The following is a 17330-nucleotide window of genomic DNA, read 5'->3' as shown; positions in this document are numbered from 1 at the left end:
TCCAAATTGCCACAATATGTATAGCACTCAACATAATAAAATGTTGCCATTCATCTATTTCAGATAAAAGTGAAAGTGCTTTTAGCACTAATCACAGGACATTTCAACGTTTTTCCATTGAGCATGGGTTGCATAAACTACAGCGTAAACTCATTTGCAGAATAAAGACGCAAATGCGGAAACTCAACACAAAAAAGAAACACAATAAAGACAAACAGTGGAAAATCATTTACATAATTCCTACATGCAAACATGATTTGTTGCCTCCAGTGGCCAAGAAATGAACTACATAATGACAATGCAAAAAAACCTTGGTTTTATGAATCTTTGTAAGCACACTTTCAGGATGAATTTATGCCAGGTTTTATGCATGTAGCCATGGCTCTTTTGCAGGGCTCCACATTGTGTCAAATGACAGAATAAGCATAATGAGTGACCACTCTCATTCTAGTCTAAAATTAGAAGTCAAGCTGGATGAGGGACATCGCAATGGGCAATAAAGAATAAAATGGACCTCAAAGGACTTATTCAGCTTGCATAAAAAAGCAAAAAGTGTAGCTTGACTTCATAATGTCTTCACAAGTCAAATGACGGCACAATAGAAACAAAAACACAGCAGCTGCTCTCCAAATTGGGCCGGAATGGCTCATAAGCAGTTGGTTTATGTGAGAATAACTTGGTTCATAATGACGCATTTGATAGGTCCCTTGTGAATCTAAATTCACAGCTCTAAATTAGGATTCAAAGGACTGCAGTGGTAGATTAGGGCAATTATAGAGTGAGCTAATTGGAAAGAGACTAATCTACTAATTAAGACCATTTACTGCTGATTAAATAATAACCACTGGGGACACATCACCATGCAAGTGTGCCTGTTGGGCGACATTAATATGACTTTGCATCTGTAATGATTACTGAGGATATTTTATGTAGATGGTGGCGCATGGTTTTTGATCCTTCATAAAGCAGACCTTTAGAGTTTGGACAACACTAGACTGAAACATTTTCATTTGAAGACCCACTGCATAATATTTCAAACTCATTTTATAGTTCAAAGAAAGTCATATACATGCACGCCATAGAAGACAATACTCCTCTTGTGTCAGGAATTGTCTGCTTATTGAGTTGAATGAGCCGACAAATCTTAAGTTAGACTTGGGAAATCATGCACATGGTCCATCACTGAGGTATAAATTAACAAAACAATAAAATGTTTGACATTTGGTAAATTGTTTTACCTAATGCAGACAGCTTCACTGTAATGTAAACAATACAATGTTAATATATATATATATATATATATATATATATATATATATATATATATATATATATATATATATATATATATATATATATATATATATATATATAAATCCATCCATCCATCCTATAACCTATTATGGAATTCTAGATTATATGTTTCACCCAAACATGAATATTCTGTTACCATTTATTCACCATCGTATCATTCCAAATATGTATGTCCAAATCCATTAACAAAATTTATTTTTTTCAATGACAGAATTCTGCACACCAGAATTTATTTATTTTTATTTTTTTAAAGGGGGTTCAGATTGATTGTCAACTTAAAAATATTTGTGTAAAAAAAAAACGTAGATATAAGATGAGTTTGTCAGCACCTCTTGCATTGACTTTTGAAACTTAAAATAAAGAAAATAGGAGATAAGTGGCTGCTCTTTGTCTTAATGAAGGCATGTAGGGCTGCTGATGTTTGGCTTTGATGTGTTGAGAGTCTGTGAGAAGAGGGAGGTATGGAGGGTGCGGTGCTTGATGCTGGGAAGGATCTCCACCTATAGTCTCCTTATGAACTATATGTCTTACAGTCTATTCCAAATTATCCTTACAAAAAGTCTTGGGTTCATTAAGCTACAATTGAGTCATCATACTTCAAAAATACTGCTTTCTGTTTTCACTCAATAAGACCATAAATGTAATGCATCAATTAAAATTTTACTGACAAACTGATTCTGTGATAAAAAAAAGTACAATTTTTTGATCTTGTCTTTTAATAATGCAAGGAGTAAGTCATTTGGGTAACACTTTATAATAAGATTTCATTATTTAACATTAGTTAACTACATTAGTTAAAGGTGCAATATGTAATAATTTTGCAGAAAAATATCCAAAGAACAACTAGGCCAGTGTTATATATTTTGTTCACTTGAGTACTTTAAAATCATTTATTAATTTATGTTAAAGGTGCCCTTGAATGAAAAATTGAATTTACCTCGGCATAGGTGAATAACAAGAGTTCAGTACATGGAAATGACATACAGTGAGTCTCAAACTCCATTGTTTCCTCCTTCTTATATAAATCTCATTTGTTTAAAAGACCTCCGAAGAATAGTCGAATCTCAACATAACACCGACTGTTACGTCGGGGTGTACACCCCCAATATTTGCATATGCATTTTTAGTGATATTTGTGAATTGTCTTTCTAAATGTTTTGTTAGCATTTGTTGCTAATGTACTGTTAAATGTGGTTAAAGTTACCATTGTTTCTTACTGTATTCATGGAGACAAGAGCTGTCGCTATTTTCATTTTTAAACACTTGCAGTCTGTATAATGCATAAACACAACTTCATTCTTTATAAATCTCTCCAACAGAGTAGCATTAGCCATTAGCCACGGAGCACAGCCTCAAATTCATTAAGAATCAAATGTAAACAATATAACAGTATACAATACTCACATGATCTGATGTATGCATGCCGCATGCATGACGAACACTTTGTAAAGATCCATTTGAGGGTTATATTAGCTGTGTAAACTTTGTTTATGCACTGTTCAAGGCAAGCGCGAGCTCCGTGGACGTGGAGCACGAGAATTAAAGGGCCAGTAGCCCTGAAGGCAGTTAAAAAATTAATAATAAAAAAATCTATGGGGTATTTTGAGCTGAAACTTTACAGACACATTCAGGGGACACATTAGACTTATATTACATCTTTTTTTAAAAAGGTTCTAGGGCACCTTTAATCTAAACATTTACTAATACATTTTTAAGAGAAGTTGTATCTGTAGTTAATGCACTGTGAACTAGTGTGAACATGAACATTTTTATTAACTAATATTAGGTTAATAAATGCTGTAAGAATGATATTGCTCATTGTTAGTTAATGTTAGCTAATGCATTAACTAATGTTAACAAATGAAAACTTATGGTAAAGTGTTATCCCTTTTGCCTTATTTCGAAAATGATTCTTTCACGTAAAGCAAAATAACTTCTTTAGGTAGTGGTAAGAAAGGAAAAGTGATATATGTTTCAGCAAACAATCTTTGTTTATGATTAAATAAGTGTTCAATCTGAGGCTTCTGCTTCTTTGGAGTCACCATATTTTGCCATTTATTAGTTCCTGAGGCAAATCAGAGGTGAATACAGATACATCCAATATCTTCTCCTGCCTGTGGGTTTTCAATTCAATTTAATCCCAAAAATTTCTGACACAGAGCAGAATATTACAGAGTAGTTTTTTGACCAGGGTTGTGTAGTTATTCACTTGGAAGGGGTTAGTAGTTTTGAAGCAATGCCTCAGAAGTCCCTCTAGCATTCAGAAGAGAGAGGTATAGGACGGAAATATGATTCATGAACAAACAGGATCTGCAGCTCCATAGTAATGTTATGCTGTAAATTAATTAGCTGTTTTTCATTTACATTCTAATGATAGAAATGAATTAAACTGCAGTCATGTCCTTCAAACATTTTTAAAACTAAGATTGAGTGTGTTAATCTAAACGAGACCCTGAGAATGAAAAATAAGCCCATTAAAACCTGAAAACACAAGAAAAGCATGTTTGCATAAGATTTTGAACTCATCTGGTTCTCCAGTTTTTCCTTCAAAACATAAATGTACATGGACACATTAATTAAATATAATCATAATCACATTATTTATTACAGTGATAGTTCCCCCAGGAAAAAGCTTACTTTCTTCAGTTTATGAAATGAATGAGGGGTTTTCAGTCTTCTAAAAGGATGCAAAAGCAGCATAAATGTAGTTCAAACAACTTGTGTGCTATATTCCAAGTCTTCTGGAGTCATATGATTCTATACTGCGAATCTTAACTGCTTGATTGTTTATATCATTGCAAAATGTATTGCCCAGCTCTTGAATATATAAATACGTCCAACTGTATCTGCATATAATCAGTATACTCAGTATACAAAATGTAAACAATATCATCACCTACCTCTAATCTGCTAAATGCCAGCTATAAGACATAAAGATCAACATCACAATTTTCTGAAAAGCTGCTTTGAAATGATGTGTATTGTGAAAAAATAAGGCGGATCATAAAAATTACATGTTATTTATTTTGTTTAGTACTGTTTTGAATTAGATAACACATAACAGATGTTTACATATAGTAAACAAGACATTAAAAAAAAGCTGAATTTCTAAGAATGACCCTGTTCAGAAGTTTACATCAGTCATAACATCATTGAGTATTTTTATGTTTTATGATAGTTGTTCATAAATCCCTCGTTTGTCCTGAACAGTTAAAGGGTTTGTTCACTCAAAAATGAAAATGATGTCATTAATGACTCACCCTCATGTCGTTCCAAACCCGTAAGACCTCCGTTCATCTTCGGAACACAGTTTAAAGGGATACTCCACTGTTTTTTCATATTAAACTATGTTATTCCCTTAACTAAGACGAGTTGATACATACCTCTCTCGTGTCAGTGCGTGCACTAAATCGCTCTGTCTAGCGGCGAAACTTTGTTAGCACTTAGCTTAGCCCAGTTCATTCAATAGGGGCCAAGCAGAGAAGCTACCAAACACCTCCACGTTTTCCCTATTTAAATACAGTTACTCGAGTAGTGTAACTCGACCTAGGACGGTGACACAAAACAAAACGTTGCGCTTTTCTAAGTGTGTAAAATGGATAACTATATTGTATGGCGGAATACCATAGCAAATTCATTTTTGGGTGAACTAATCCTTTAATGTGGAAAATCCTCAAAATCCTGCACATTATTTGGTTTTCCAGCATCTTTTGCATATTCGAACCTTTTCTAGCAGTGTATGATTTTCACACTGAGTATGATTGGGAGACTCATGGACAACTATTACAAAAGCTGAAAACATTCACTGATGCTCAAGAAAGAAACATGATGCAGTAAGAGCCAGAGGGTGTAAACATTTTAAATTGGATGAGGGTAAATTTTACTTCTTTTTGTCTTCTGGGAAACATGAAAGTATCTTCTGAAGCTTTTGGAGGGCAGTACTAAATGAAAATTTTTCACCAAATGCAATTTTCATGTTCCTTCTTATGTTGTTAAAGTATATTAACATTTTTACAGATTCTGCAAGGGGTATGTAAACTTTTAAGCACAGCTGTATGAACCACTTATTTTATTATTATTTATCCTTTTGCATCCGTTTTGAAGATTGAAAGCCACTTTCTCCTTTATTGTAACTGCATAGAAAAGAGCAACCAGCACATTCTTCAGAATAATGACGACTTTCATCTTTAGGTGAACTACACATTTATTGACTGCTATTCTGAAGATTTTTAACAGCAAAACAAAAACAGGTCATACAAGGACTCATGATCTAAAAACAGCATTCGAGATCCCTTTTACATAGTGCTCCACTTTTAAGATTATCTCATATTCAATAAAATATATTTTTAGGCCATTGCAATTTTTCAGCTCAATTTAAATATGTATGATCTGAGGAAAGATTATTCAGATGAAATGCTCCAAAGAAAAAAATCCATGAAAAAGCTGCATCACTTTGGCTGTTTTAGTCCCAGCAGACGCTCGCGTTGTAATGCTAAAATAAATGCTTCACACGTCAACGAGTGCCAACTTACAGCATCTTGCACAAAGATCTTTCTAGCTCAACACTTCTGTTATCCTCATTTTTCAATTTTATTTTTCTTGTGAATTATTTTCTCTGAACTTATACTAATGCACAACCACAGCAGAAAAAAAAACAGTTCATGAACTGTCAACAATTTAACAACTATTTAATTAAAAAACATTGAATTATTTCTTTTATTGAGTGTAATATTTTATTCTGAAGGCATCAGTCGATGATGACATGCCCTTGTGAACTCTTCAGAAGCATAAATGAATGGCAATTCAGTTTTTTAAACTGCAAATTGCCACATTCACATGAGGCATGATTTGAAAGTCATAGGCTGAGCTTTTGAGTACAAATGTTTGTCACAACTGACCATGTTTCCTGCCAATCATTTTTGATTCACATCTAAGATATTTAATAATGCCTAATGAGAAGCTTTGCTGCAGTCATCAATAATAAATGAGCAACTGGGAAAAAAAAAACATCAACATAAACTCTCCCCTGTGGCACTGCAGTAAACCTGAATATCAACACATTTTGCACTCTCCAAAATAACATTACATTATTCATTTATCCCAGCTGCTTCGGAATCAACATTATGAGAATTTTTCTTACAACAGAACTTACGTGAATTTAAATACAAACACATATGCTGATCAAATTAGATTGAAAAACACAGTAATACTGTGAGTCTTTTCAATTATGTTTACACACCATTTAATTCCCCATTTTCCAGAAACCGTTCCATCACTATATTTATCAATAATCACAGCACTTTATCACATACTTCCACATATGCTGTGTCCCCACTTCACTGTTTATCCAAGCAGCTTTGAAGATGAGGGAGAGGTTGTGTTTGATCAAAGCAATGATGGGACAGAGTCCCTTATTAGCATAATATTCATGCAGATCAGAGTAAATGCTCCATAATAGGGCCTGTCGTTGAAACAAATTGCAGGCGTAGCTCCCAGCAATGCCAACCAGAGTGCCACAAATTCAAATCGGATTTGGTTGCAGTGGAATAATCGGAGTAGGCGAATTATGCTGTGATGAATTCCTAATATTTCCCCTGAAATCTGGAGAGCCCCTCCAGGGTCGACTACATTTTGAGGTGAGACACAAACAATTTGCCTGAGATGTATTACATTCCACCCAGACGAGTGAAGAAATTGGTCACCGCACAGAGTCAGTCAGTCCTAATAGGAATCCTCATTTCAACTGCATCACAATGGTGAATAATGTAGCTATGACTTTTAGGATCATTATTGAAGTTTCGGTACACCCGAGGCACTGGGCATGTCAAAATGCAATTGTGATACTTGCACATTTGCTGTAGTATCATGTAAAACTGAATAAAGAAATAACATAGGCTAGGCTTGAAGTATTTCACTGGACCTGCTATTATATGGTGGGTGACAGTTAGACATAGTTAGCCGATCCTCATACACTAGCCTCATAAACAGTCATAAATGAAAATAGTCATTTACGGTGTTATTTTTTACACATTTTACACATTTCATTATCGGTTTTACTCTGACTTAAAGGAATAGTTCACCCAAAAATGTAAGTGTATATGACTTCTTTCAGCCGAACACAATCAGAGTTATATTAAATAATATCCTGGCTCTTCCCAGGTTTGTAATGGCATTGAATAGTGTTTTTGAAGCTCAAAAAAGCACATTCGTCCATCATAAAAGTAATCCAGTGGGTTAATATATACCTTCTGAAGCAAAGCACACTATCCATATTTATTTCAACTATAATCACTGGCTATTGGCAACAGCCATACGCGCATTCACGAAAGAGTCGAGTTCCGGTGGAAGGGTGACTTCTGACCCGACGGATGTATGATGTAGGATGTATAATGTAGGTGTATCGTAAGCTTAGATGAGAACAGAATAACAGAATAAAGTTTGTCTGGGGAACGCAAACGTTTTTAGCATTGTGTCCCCTTAGGGGCTCCGTATTATGCATATTTTTTGTCTTTATTATCATCGATAAAAAAAAATAATTTGTAAAGAAAAACAACATTTTCTTCAGCAATTTTGTTGACGAGATTCACACTTTTAAATGTGTTCCTTTTCCACTTCTCCTGTTTACTTCACTCAATACTGGTTGTCGCTCAACAAAAGCTGTTAGGGCACATGTCGAGAGCCGGACAGGTTCTCCAGTAACTAAGGCTGGTTGACATACAAAAGTGAGCGAACCTTCAGCTACATCAGTGAAGTTCAGAAAGACGGACAGGTACGGGGTTCTCTCGCCTTCCTTTTTGATGAGATGGCTGTCAGATGTCTCTGTGCCTCCACTAGAGTTTACATTTGGAGTCTAAGTCTGCTTCTCACTACAAAGACATCTAAGACTCTTCTAATCCTCAAGGCCAGAAGGTGAAGAAAGTTTCCAGGGGTCAAACAGCATGAGTAAAACTATGATTTTAACAGACACTGGTAAAGTTTACTTACTGAACATGCTCAAAATTATTCTAAGATAAATATTTAAGTTATGCTGGTATACTTAAAAAATACACATTTAAATGACATGACAAATTTTCGTTAAAGTGGGTAATCCTTAAATTCCGAATACATGTGAAATATTTAAAACAAATCAATTAAAAGTGTTTATATTAATATAAACATTAGCAAAACATTCTTAGAACATATTATTGTTAGCTGTGTATGTATTTCTTTGGGCAAAACATTTGAATAAATATCAGAGTACACCTTCAACTTGCAACTTGATAATATGATCTCATCTTTTAACAATTAGCTTTGCTTGATAAGACTTCACATTACAGCCTTCATAGCCTTAGGCATTTGCAAACAATACAAAATAAGGCTTACAATTGATAGTAAACAGCAGGACGGAGATGAGGCTGTAATGCACTTCAGCTTGAAAATAACTGTTATTTAGTCTCATTTGCAGAGGCCATTATGTAATAACACTACAAGATAATATGTATTTTTTCAGCAATAAACGTATGGTATTCAAGTACAATAACAATAATGAAGAAATTGTCACACAATAGCTGTTATTTGCTCTCCCACTCTGGAATTATTCTGTATACAAGATATGGAGTATAATAAAAAAAAAAGAAAAAAAAGAAACACACACACACACACAAAATGCTAACAACAGATCTATTGGCATAAAGACAGCAGAGATAACCAAGTTCCCACATTACATCCTACTTGGGACCACGCAAAAAACTGCAATTGCATTAAAAAGGATGTATTTTAGTAGTGTGTGTGTGTCTTAAATACTGTGCATTGAGGTATAGGGAACTCAAACAGAAAATGGAAAATGGGAGAGGCTGTCAAAGGAAAACACATTCCAGGAGAAACCAAGGTCAGGATGAAACATAGAAAGAGGAACTGACATGAAAGTCTGCTTTCTACTTCCTCTGAAGACAGACTATATATTTCAGATGTTGCTATGTTTCATAGTAATAGGGCATGGGAGTATAGACGCCTTTGGGTGAGAACTAACGTTTAGACAACATTGCATCATACGATTTCATAATGTAAGCAACGCACGTCTTCTGTTAAAATGTTAAAAAAGAAGGGTAAATTATTTTTATTCAAAACCATTTCTCATATTCATTCAAAAAGTGAAAAGAAGTCCCTTTGTGGCAAAAATTCATGAATATGAGTTATGAACTACACCTCATAGACAATGCCGCTCAGCATAACGCCCTGAGCCATATCTTTAGAGAGTAAGTGTGCAAGGCAAAACACTTAGATCCTGGATTCATAACAGGAGGGAGGAGAGTGGAGTTAAATGAGTCACTGAGTGGTGCCACTCTTAGATAATGGCCAAAGCCCACTGTGGGAGAGCAAGGAGAAAAAAGGCCAATAAAGAATTATTAAATGGATTTTCATCTTTCTGCCAGCACAAACGGTTGCCGTGCCAGGCATTCTCCCAGCGGCACCCGCGGAATGATATTCAACGGTCCCTCCAATTTCAATATGACAATGCCAACGGCAAAAGCATCACGTCCCTCGCCGCTGCGCCACAGATACACTGAACTTCGTGACATCAGTTTGATGATCCAGTTTCGGCTGGTTTTTAATTAACCCGAGGGTCAGATCTCAAAGCACACCACTTTAGGGAATTTTACTATCTATTCTAGATGAAGGGCAGCTAGATACATCTACAGATTAGAGATATGGAAGAGATTTAATTGACTACCTTTTATGATACTCCAGAGAGCCGATGAATATGTGCACTCCCGTAATGGCAAAATTGGAAAGTAGCCTATTCATATCAATGCCAAAACATACACAGAAGTTCACTGCATGATAATACTGAATGACTTATTTAAAAAAATAAATAAATAAATCTAAATGAACAACACTGAACGGGTCGTCAAAGGCAATGCAGATGAAAGCATTTACTGTAGCTCCATTTGACATTAATAGACCCCAATGAAAGCTGAAATTAGAGTATTTTCTGTTGTTTTCCCGCAGTTATTAATCATTAATGTGCAATGTCACAAAAAGTAGAAAGTCAATTGGAATGGATGTATTTCTGTAACACGTCTGTCTCGAGTTCACAGCAGGAGGTAGCCACATATCCTCACCGCTGCGGTTCTCCAAAGAGCAAAAGTCCTCCCTTGAACGCACTGCAGAAAAACAAATACTGCCTTGATATCATACCGAACACAAACCCTCCAGAGAGGTGTAGCATATCCTGAATGCTCAATGATCTCATTAACCGCTGCCCATCACACAGGGAGGCGGAGGTCAGAAGTACACAACACGGTTGTAACCTTTTGTCTCCTGGCAAAATCAATGACTGCAAATTATATTTAGAGTAGATATGGAAAGTGAGACCACTCATCTCAAGTGGCAGCTAAGATAATCATCCGCAATCGCCGCAGTGTCTCTAAAGCTCTTTATTTTACTGGGAATTTAGATGAATAACTACTCATATGCGTCTTATATAAAATAAAATTCATGGAAGGCATAGTTGTTTTGACATAAACTCCACCCTTTAGAAAGCGTGATTTCCTCTTACATTTAATGCTCTCTAAACACTCTAAAACAACAGTCACTCTTTGTCAAAATCTCTTTCCCAGCAGACATCAGAGGAACTTTGAAGAGGTGCTGTTAGTGTCGATAGACTTTCCACTTCTTTTATTCTTTCCCTTCTTTCAATGTTAAAGCCCAACCACTGAGAGGCTTTCATTCTGCTTTTGTGTCACAGATGTGACCCACGCTTCTATTCAGTATCTCCACAGGGGCACAGTCAAATGAGCTCTGTTTTTAATGGCATAATGAAGCTCTCTTCCGCAGCATCATGGGAAGCCTACGTTAAAGGTTGGAGTTTGTAATGGATATGCCACAAAGAGGCTCCGAACGCATCACAAAAAAATTAATATTACGATTCATATAAGACGTCAAACGTTGCGCCTGGTTCTTTGTTTGTGCCACCAACATAGAAACGGTAGCTTGGGCTGACATTTCCTGTTTGTTATGATGTTTTGTTCTCCGTCCTGCTAGGTGCAAGTGCAATCTCCATGCCAACAGCTGTGTTTTTGACAAAGGGAAGCTGGGGTGCGAGTGCGAACACAACACCACGGGGCCGGATTGTGCACGCTGCAAGAGACACTACCAGGGCCGAGCCTGGAGCATGGGCTCCTACCTGCCCATCCCCAAGGGTACTGCCAATATCTGTGAGTACATCCTGCCATCTCCCTCTCGACATGACTCATGGGAAAGCATAGTGCTCCATCAAGCACTGAAACGTGACCTTTTCAGTCCTGTTCCAAATGACATTTTACTTTCAGAACAACAACAAAAAAAGACCAACAATAAGCCTGTAGGCAGCACATGTATAAACCAGAAGCATATGGTGGGCTTTTTAAATCAGTGTTTTATTTGTTTTAATACTTCAAATTAAACTAAAAGAAAATGAGAAAAGTTGCAAGCTGAAACAAGATAAGTGTACTTTTTTAATATTTTATTTTATTTGAATACAATTTTTTTCAAGTAATGAAAATGTTTATTTATATATATATATATATATATATATATATATATATATATATATATATATATATATATATATATATATATATATATATATATATATATATATATACACATACATAGTTTTAGTTTTAGTTAAAGATATTAACCCTGCCTGAAATGATAATATAATAATTTTAAATATTTTTACCTTATATTCACATATGGTTAATGGTAAAACTCAGCTGGAGCTCCGAGTTATAACAGTACTGCAAAGAGGGAGAATAAGAGAAACAGAGGAGGAGGGATGCTTGAAGAATTGGGATAAAGTGCAACGTGCAATATGGTGGACTAAGTCCCGCCTTCAAAAATAAGAGCCAATTGGTAAAGTCATCGTGTCACTCCAGCGGCCGTTAGAAGCTCCGGTTCCTGTAGAAACAGTCAGACGCGCCTCTGAAATGAGACACAAAAGATGTGCATTTAGGACTGTGCATGCTCATTAGCTTTATCCAGCCTGAAATTTTGAATACAGTTTTAGAGCTTGAATACAGTTTTTTGTCATGATTTGAGCATTTAGAAACAAAATGACAGTTTTTGTCAGATTTCATTGGTGATTTCAAATATGAAATTTAAACGAAAGCTTGGCAAACAGCTTTGGAGAATTTGATGTAGTCCAGTTAGAAACCATAGAAACTGACTAGCAAACAGAACTCAGGAAAAACAGCACAGGGAACAGTATGAAAACGAAACAGACCGAGACCATTACACATTGGTGTTGCTGTATAATATAATATAATATAATATAATATAATATAATATAATATAATATAATATAATATAATATAATATAATATAATATAATATAATATAATATAATATAATATAATATAATATACAACCCGAATTCCGGAAAAGTTAGTACGTTTTTTAAATTTGGATAAAATGAAAACGTCTCGGGTTACGAGTGTAACCCCTGTTCCCTGAGTAAGGGAACGAGACGCTACGTCGAATGACGTGATGGGAACCCTCTGTATTTTGTGTTCGTGAAGCACCTCTGTATCCAACCAATGAGAAAGACGTGACGTCAGAGGCGGGTGACGTCACGGATCAGGAAGCTATAAAGCATACCCAGAACAAAGCACGCTAGCTTCTGTAATATGTCTGAAGCAAGCGCTCCAGGTATGTAGGAGGTACGGCAACGTGACGTAGCGTCTCGTTCCCTTACTCAGGGAACAGGGGTTACACTCGTAACCCGAGACGTTCCCTTTCGTGGGAACTATCGACGCTACGTCGAATGACGTGATGGGAACGCTATCCCAACTACGCCGTATCTCCGAATGCCTGGCTGTTGTCTTGTAGAACTCTGGCACCCGGAGTAACATTTAGGTTGAGATTATAAAATCTAATGAAGGTGTGCTGGGATGACCATCCAGCCGCACCACATATGTCGTCCAGAGAGACTCCGGACAAGAGAGCTTTAGATGCCGCCATACCTCTCGTGGAATGAGCACGCACGACTAAGGGACATGGGAGTCCCACTGTTTCATACGCCAGTGAGATGGCCTCAACCACCCACTTACTCATCCTCTGCTTGGATGCTGGGCCCCCTTTCTTAGGGGACCCATAACACACAAACAACTGATCTGTTTTTCTCCACAGGGCAGCTCTGTGGACGTAAGCATCCAGTGCCCTCACAGGGCAAAGCAGATTTTTCTTTTCCTGATCTGGATTTGTGAATGGAGGCGGGCAGAATGCCTCAAGTGTGATGGGACCTGGGACTCTCGATGGCACCTTGGGAACATAGCCTGGTTTAGTGTGTAGAAAGGCCTTAACCATGCCCGGTGCAAATTCTAGACATGATGGAGCGACTGACAGCGCTTGTAGATCGCCAATCCTTTTTAGTGAAGAAACGGCCAGTAGGAAGATGGTTTTTAATGTCAGGAATTTATCTGACACTTCTTCTATTGGCTCAAAGGGAGCCTCGGCTAACCCTTGAAGCACAATAGTCAGATCCCAGGTCGGGGTTTTTGTGCGCACCACAGGTCTCAACCTGAGTGCGCCACGGAGGAAGCGTATAACTAGGGGGTCTCGGCCCACCGAAGAACCCCCTACAGGATTATGATAAGCCGAAATGGCTGCAATATAAACCTTCAGTGTTGAAGGGGTTAAGCTTTCTGAAAACTTTTCTTGAAGGAACTGTAGCACATAGCTGATAGGAGACTGGACAGGGTCCAAATTACGTTGTTCGCACCATGTAGCGAACAATTTCCATTTATATGAATACAACTTCCTCGTGGAGGGAGCTCTGGAGTGAAGTATGGTCTCCACAACCTCGGTTGGGAGACCAGATTCTATGAGCCTTGCCCCCTCAGAGGCCAGGCGCACAGTTTCCACATTTCCGGACGGGGATGGAGAATCGTACTGCCCGCTTGAGACAGGAGGTCCTGTCTGAGAGGAAGCTCTAGGGGAGAGCCGCTTAGTAGTGACATTATGTCTGAAAACCATATACTGGTCGGCCAGTAAGGGGCCACCAATATTAGGTCGACCCTTTCCTGGCGGACCTTCTCCAGAACCCCCGGGAGCAGTGAGACTGGGGGAAATGCATACAGACGCAGCCTCGGCCATGTCTGTAGCATAGCGTCCAGCCCTAGAGGTGCTGGGTGCTGTAGGGAATACCACAGAGGGCACTGAGCTGATTCCTCTGTGGCAAATAGATCGACTTGAGCTCGACCGAAAGTTTTCCATATCAACTCCACCACCTCGGTGTGGAGTTTCCATTCCCCGGTCTCGCGCCCTGCCTCGACAGGGCGTCCGCTCCTACATTCAACCGCCCGGGGATGTAAGCTGCTCTCAGCGAGAGGAGCTTTCCCTGGGACCAGAGGAGGATGCGACTGGCCAACCTTGATAACAGGCGAGACCGCAAACCCCCCTGATGGTTGATGTACGAGACCACCGCAGTGTTGTCCGTGCGGACCAACACATGGTGATCTCTCGGGTCTGGGAGGAAGTGTTTCAATGCGAGAAACACCGCCATCATCTCCAGCCGATTTATGTGCCAGGAGCGTTGATGGTCCTCCCAGAGACCCTGAGCCGAGTGACCACTCATGATCGCCCCCCAGCCCGTGAGGGAAGCATCTGTCGTAAGCATTACACGACGACCAGAAGTCCCCAGCACGGGTCCCTGAGATAGGAACCAAGGCTTTTTCCACATGACCAGAGCACGAAGGCATCGACGCGTGACTTTGATCATGCGAAAAGGATTTCCCCTCGGAGAAAACCCCTTGGTCCTGAGCCACCACTGTAAGGGTCTCATGTGCAGGAGGCCAAAAGTAATAACGTTGGACGCGGCTGCCATCAGACCCAACAGTCTCTGAAACTGTTTTACAGTGAGTGACTGGCCTAATTTCACCCCATTCACAGCCCCGAGAATGGAACTCACACGAGCAGGGGACAACTGCGCCTGCATCGTGGTGGAATCCCAGATTACTCCTAGATAGTTTGCAACCTGACTCGGGACCAGCACACTCTTCTTGGCGTTGAGCCTCAACCCAAGCCTTTTCATGTGTGACAGGACAACATCTCGATGTTGAACTGCTAATTGTTCTGTTTGAGCTAGTATCAACCAATCGTCGATATAGTTCAGTACGCGGATGCCCTGGAGTCTCAGCGGAGCCAGTGCTGCATCCACGCACTTTGTGAACGTGCGGGGTGAGAGGGATAGGCCGAAGGGAAGAACCCTGTATTGGTAAGCTTCGCCCCCGAAAGCAAACCTGAGGAACTTCCTGTGAGAAGGATGGATGGATACATGGAAGTATGCGTCTTTCAGATCTATCGCTACAAACCAGTCCTCGGACCTGATCTGAGGGATGATCTGTCTGAGTGTAAGCATTTTGAACTTCAGCTTTTTTACGGATCGATTCAGCACACGTAAATCTATGATCGGACGCAACCCTCCATCCTTCTTCGGAACAATGAAGTAGCGGCTGTAAAAGCCCGACATTTTGCTGGGAGGGGAAACCCTTTCTATAGCCCCTTTTTGCAAAAGCGTCGTAACCTCCTGTTCCATCACCAGAGACTGCTCTGGGGTTACCACTGTGGGAAGCACCCCTTTGAACTTGGGTGGTCGAGAACCAAATTGGCGACACTGGCCTTCTGTTGCGCCCTGTGCGCTGAGGAGCTGGCTGTCGGCCGAGGCTGCTCCCGCTCAGCAGCCTCGGGGGGATGAGAGCGGCGGGGAATAATTTTTGAGAAAGCCGCTGTTTGTTTCCGTGTCTCCTGAAACCTGTCGACGACGGTTGACATCGCGTTGCCGAACAGGCCAGCAGGAGACAGCGGTGCGTCCATGAGCGTGTTTTTATCTCTTTCTTTGATATCAGAGAGATTGAGCCAAAGGTGCCTCTCCGTGGCCACCAAGGCTGCCATAGAGCGGCCGATGGACTTGGCCGTCTCCTTGGTGGCCCGGAGAGCTAGATCTGTTGCTTTTCTTAGCTCATGAATTGCCTCAAAGGACGCCTCCCCACTCTCATCAATTTCCCCCAGCAGATCGGCTTGATATGCCTGTAAGATTGACATCGTATGAAGGCATGCAGCCGCCTGACCTGCTGCCGAATAAGCCTTGCCCACCAAGCTGGAAGTTGTCTTTAGAGGCTTGGTGGGCAACGTCGGGGTCTTAAGGGACGATGCCGACTCAGGCGAGAGGTGGCTCGCGAGCGTCTCTTCGATCCGAGGCATCGCCCCATAGCCATGATGTTTTAGGCCAACAATATTACTATACAAAGATGTCTGTGGACTGTATAGCCGATACTGAACCGGTCTCTTCCACGACCTCGACACCTAGGTGTGGAGGTCAGGAAAAAACGGCAGACCCCGACGCTGGGGTAGTGACCGTGCGGGGAGAAACCTTTCGTCTAACTTGCTTTTTGGTTTACTTTCAGGTCTCTCCGCGGGCCAGTCAATATTTAATTTTTCTACTGCCCTGGTCACCACCTCCAAAAGCTCCTCATATGCAGGGGATGAGGCTGGCGGTTCCTCATCGACGCTCTCCACATCAACCTCCTCGGAGGAAGATACGTTGAGCATCGGTGTCTCCCTTCGGGGGGAAGAAACCGCTACGCGTGCTTCCGCCACAAAAGGAGAGACACTGGGTCTAGCAGGTAAGGAAAGCGATAGGGCAGCGCCCGTCTCTTCCCCCTCTGCTAGATCCATCTGTGAACCCCACGAGTGCAGCCTTCGCTGTGCCTCAGCAGCAGCGGGACCAGACCCGCGAGGAACACTCGCCCCAGCGCCCTCTTCAAAGAGCGCCCGGCGCGATCGCAGCACTCTGAGGGTGAGCCGTTCGCAGTGTACACAGACAGCTCCCTCGAGAGCCGCCTGTGCATGCTCAACCCCCAGGCATTTAACGCACATGTCGTGTGTGTCTCCTTCCACAATGAAACGCGGGCAAGGAGGAGCACACTTCCTAAACTGCTGCTTTTCCGCCATTCTTATATATATATATATGTGTCTTATTTGTGCTTGGGAACTCT

The 17330-nt window shown here is 40.0% G+C and overlaps 1 protein-coding gene across 1 annotated transcript in view; it reads left to right on the top strand.

Annotated features, from left to right (window-relative positions):
• LOC137003456 (netrin-G1) overlaps positions 1-17330 on the top strand; it is a 66560-nt gene that overhangs the window by 31272 nt on the left and 17958 nt on the right. Inside the window, exon 3 of the mRNA XM_067363626.1 lies at positions 11338-11510. Coding sequence (XP_067219727.1) covers positions 11338-11510 — 173 coding nt within the window. The remainder of the gene's footprint in view (positions 1-11337; positions 11511-17330) is intronic.

The sequence above is a fragment of the Chanodichthys erythropterus genome, chromosome 16 (genome assembly GCF_024489055.1).
Source record: "Chanodichthys erythropterus isolate Z2021 chromosome 16, ASM2448905v1, whole genome shotgun sequence".
Lineage (NCBI taxonomy): Eukaryota > Metazoa > Chordata > Actinopteri > Cypriniformes > Xenocyprididae > Chanodichthys > Chanodichthys erythropterus.
The sequence above is the reverse complement of the archived record's forward strand: the minus strand, read 5'-3'. Positions and strand labels throughout refer to the sequence as shown.